This window comes from Bison bison, unplaced genomic scaffold, assembly GCF_000754665.1.
Source record: "Bison bison bison isolate TAMUID 2011002044 unplaced genomic scaffold, Bison_UMD1.0 scf7180017864345, whole genome shotgun sequence".
Classification (NCBI taxonomy): domain Eukaryota; kingdom Metazoa; phylum Chordata; class Mammalia; order Artiodactyla; family Bovidae; genus Bison; species Bison bison.
Genome location: NW_011494917.1, coordinates 2,777,092 through 2,780,950, shown reverse-complemented (window position 1 = coordinate 2,780,950; position 3,859 = coordinate 2,777,092). Strand labels below are relative to the sequence as shown.

Genomic DNA, 3,859 nt, shown 5'->3' with positions numbered 1-3,859 from the left:
GGGGTGGATCCAGCGGCGCGCTGGCCAATCGGCGCGGCTCTTTCCTGCATATATTTTGCACGGAAACTGGGAGCCCTAGACTAGAGCCTAGTGGAGCCCGGCTGCTGACCAGGGAACCTTCTCTGCACGGCAGTGGGATCTGCGTCTTCCCGGAATCACCAAGCCCCAGAAGCCGGGCTTCTTTCAATTAGTGCTGCCGTTTCTGTTTGTCTCTGAGCTGCGTAAAGCTAGAAGATTTTTATCTAGCCCCAACAAAGCGGCTAGTATTCCCTCTTTTTTTTTTTTTTTTTCCTGCGAGGGTGTTTTTGGCTGCAATTGCATGAAATCCCAATGGTGTAGACCAGTGGCGATGGATCTAGGAGTTTACCAACTGAGACATTTTTCAATTTCTTTCTTGTCATCCTTGCTCGGGACCGAAAACGCCTCTGTAAGACTTGACAATAGGTAAATGTCGGCTGGGATACTTTTTTAAATTTACTCGTGAGATCCTTGTAATAATGCAGGTGAAAGATAGCCCGGCGAATTCCTTTGTCCATTGCTGAGAGGCTACGGTGACATGGATGTTGCTTTTTGAAATGTTCCGAATAGCCTTGTTTTTGCAGGTCTGGCCAGAGCACAGTGTTTTACCACATTATGTAATTTAGCCTTTGTGGCTCACTAAAATAGGGAAATGTCTGGATATTCGTTAGGAAGAGAGTGGCTGGTGTTTTCTGGAGGGTGATATATTACATAGCATTAAAGAATGTTCAGAAAATGATGTTAGTAACACCACAGAATTGAGGAATTCTTTTTGTCTGGGATAGGGAAAAAAGGTCTCATTTATTGATTTTTTTTCCCTTCTCTTTTTCAGCTCATCTGGTGCAAGTGTGGTAGCTATTGACAACAAAATCGAGCAAGCTATGGTATGTACTGTTTTAAAAATCGTTTGTACTAAATGTGGGCACGGTACAAAATGCAGGGTATCTTGGGATGAAAGGAGCGCATCCGTAGAAGATGATGACTGCTCTCCATACATTTAGAAATGCCGGCACTGTCTCCATTCTGCCAGCATGAAGCCACATACCGGGGCTGCTAAGGAGAGAGAAAGGGACCCTGCGGGCATTCGATGTTCTTGCCAGGACCGATTTCAAACAACCGTCAAGACTTTGGCGGAGGTGCCTGCCCCTCTTTTGGTGGGGAATTGCTGGGAACGCGCTGGCCCAGCGTGTCCTTCGGTCTCGGGCACATCGCTAGTGATGTGGCTTTCCTAGGGATCCTAAGGTTTACCGCGGAGCCGGGAGCGGGGAGGGCCCCAGAAGTGGGGGTCTCGGGAAGGAGCCTCCTACACAGGGCCAAACGGATCCCCAGTGGTGGAGGCTCCTGCACAATGAAGAGCTGGAGAAAAGTTTCGCCGTCTCAGCCTGCGCCTGGATTTCTCCTATTTTTTATTTCCGCCTTGGCCGTTCTTTGTTATTGGAGCAGCGCCTGTGGCTCTTCTCACGGGATTCTCTGCCCACTGTTGCTAGGCAAACTCTGAACCTTTAATTCGGAGCTATAAATAACTCGAGCGCCCATTGGCTGCGACGGCTACCCAGGTTTCTGTGATGTCAGCTTAATCACGAAAAGGGGGGGTTGGGGGGAGGAAAATGCGGCAACACGCTCTGTAGGAACTGGCTGCAGCCGGTGCTGAGGGAGGCGGTCCAGCGGGCGGAGGGAGGGGCTTGGGGGCGGGGTCGTGGCTCCCGTTGCTCGGGGCTGGACATCCCTGAGCCCGGCTTCTTTCTGCACCGAGCTGGAGCCCCGCTGCATTTTGCCATCTCGAATAGGAAACCTGAGCGTAGGCATTCCTGGCCAACGGCTGCAAGGAAAGCAAAACCTTGATCACTTATACGTTAAACTGAAGTATTGTACAGTTAGGGTGGTATTCCGTCTTTTTCCCCTGGAGCCTGTTAAATGAACCTCTAAAGGCAGGATATGTCAGTGGTTAGGGAGAGACGTGCAAAATGTTTTAACAATTCACAATCCGGGAAACAGTCAATAGAACGTTAAACCTTTCTCCCCCACCGCCCTTCCTTCTCTCCCTTTCAGGATCTGGTGAAAAGCCATTTGATGTATGCAGTTAGAGAGGAAGTGGAGGTCCTCAAGGAACAGATCAAGGAACTCATAGAGAAAAATTCCCAGCTGGAGCAGGAGAACAATCTGCTGAAGACACTGGCCAGTCCCGAGCAGCTTGCCCAGTTCCAGGCCCAGCTGCAGACTGGCTCGCCCCCTGCCACCACACAGCCACAGGGGACCACACAGCCCCCGGCCCAGCCAGCGTCCCAGGGCTCAGGACCAACCGCGTAGCCATCCGGGCCCCCGAAGAACTGGCTGCTGTGGTCTGAACTGAACAGACCCGAGAAGATGTACTAGGGGAGGGGTCCGCCCCCACCGTCACCCATTTCATTGCTCGCTGCAAAAGAGACGTGAGACTGACACATGCCATTTTCTCTTTTTTCCAGTATTAAACACTCATATGCTTTCGGCTTGAAGAAGTTTCTTAGTTGGGTGAGTTAAAGGTTAATCAGAGAATTAGCATGGATATACTGGGACCTCATGCAGCTTGGCAGGACCGTGAGAAATGGTTTCATTCATTCTGAGGAGCTGTTGTGCCTTTCCACCCCCCCGCCCCTGCTCCCCCCCCCCCAAGAGTTCTTCCTGCTTGCACAGTAGTGTACTCCATGGGGTTTCCGAAGCAGAGGAGCTTGCCGCTGGACTTTCCTCTCCTCCCCGGAGAGGAACTGGAAAGGGAGGTGAAGGTCAAGAGTGAAGCTTAGTTTCACCTAAGATGAGGGGAAAACATAGTCCATTGTACAAACGACGACTGTCACCAGACTCCATTAAAAAAAAATTGGACTGTGCCTCTTTCCGAAACAGCGGATGACACAAAACTATTGGCGTGACTAAATGGTGACAGGTAGCTGGGACCTAAGCTCTCTTACCATGAAGGTTGTTTTGCTTATTGTATATTTGTGTATGTAGTGTAACTATTTTGTACAATAGAGGACTGTTAACTACTATTTAGGTTGTACAGATTGCAATTTAGATGTTTCATTGGCAGTCTGAAGAGGTGTGGATTGTCTTTTATATAGCGATCTTCGTGAAAAACCCATGAAGCAAAACACACCTCCCTAAAGAGATTTTAAGAATTTGGCACAGTTAGTCACTTTGTGTAATCTGCAATCTTCTAGCTGCTGAGTATCTTGAAGTCACTCCCTGTTCACTGAAATCCTTTGATTGAACTGGTTGAATACTTTGAAAAATGCGGAGTTCTAGCTAATGGATTTCCCAGTAGGGGTTTCTGCATATTACCTGTATAGTAGTTATCTGCATATGTTTCTCTGCATGTTCTCTACACAGTTGTAAGGTGTCACTGTATTTAACTGTTGCACTTGTCAACTTTCAATAAAGCATACAAAATGTTGATAAACAAGTGTTTCTACGTTACAGTGTTAATGTAATGGTAGTCACTTCCACAACTATTTCCAGGCAAAGTTAAAACAATTTGGTGAAATTCTGAAGTGGGGTGAAAGGGTTGGGCAAAGTAGTGATGCTCATGGTTTGATTGGAGAAGCATAAGGAATCTGACATTGCATTATTTCAGGCAGTAAGGGAAGAGACAAGGAGGCAAGAGCTTGGTCCTTCAGATTGTTGTGTGACCTGGACAAATGGCTTTCCCCATTCACGGCTGATGGGAGGGTGCTGAAAGAAATCTCTTCAGTGCCTCTGTGGCTTTAAAACTCCGGGAGTCCATGGAAGTCTTAATCTTCCAGTGTTTACCGGCTGAGGGGAATGAACCTTACTCTGTGTATAATCCCAACAAGCAGCTCTAGGATCAGAA

General features: G+C 48.2%; 1 protein-coding gene across 4 annotated transcripts in view; it reads left to right on the top strand.

Annotated features, from left to right (window-relative positions):
- TSC22D1 (TSC22 domain family, member 1) overlaps nucleotides 1-3,451 on the top strand; it is a 123,322-nt gene extending 119,871 nt beyond the window's left edge. For 3 of the 4 annotated variants that reach the window (XM_010854612.1, XM_010854609.1, XM_010854615.1), the window contains 2 exons: nucleotides 851-902; nucleotides 2,068-3,451. In XM_010854612.1, the coding sequence (XP_010852914.1) occupies nucleotides 851-902; nucleotides 2,068-2,325 (310 nt within the window). In that variant the 3' untranslated portion in view covers nucleotides 2,326-3,451. Of the gene's footprint in view, nucleotides 1-66; nucleotides 445-850; nucleotides 903-2,067 lie in introns of those variants that run through there. The other variant, XM_010854614.1, reaches the window with a different exon arrangement.
- The last annotated feature ends 408 nt before the right edge of the window (nucleotides 3,452-3,859 follow it).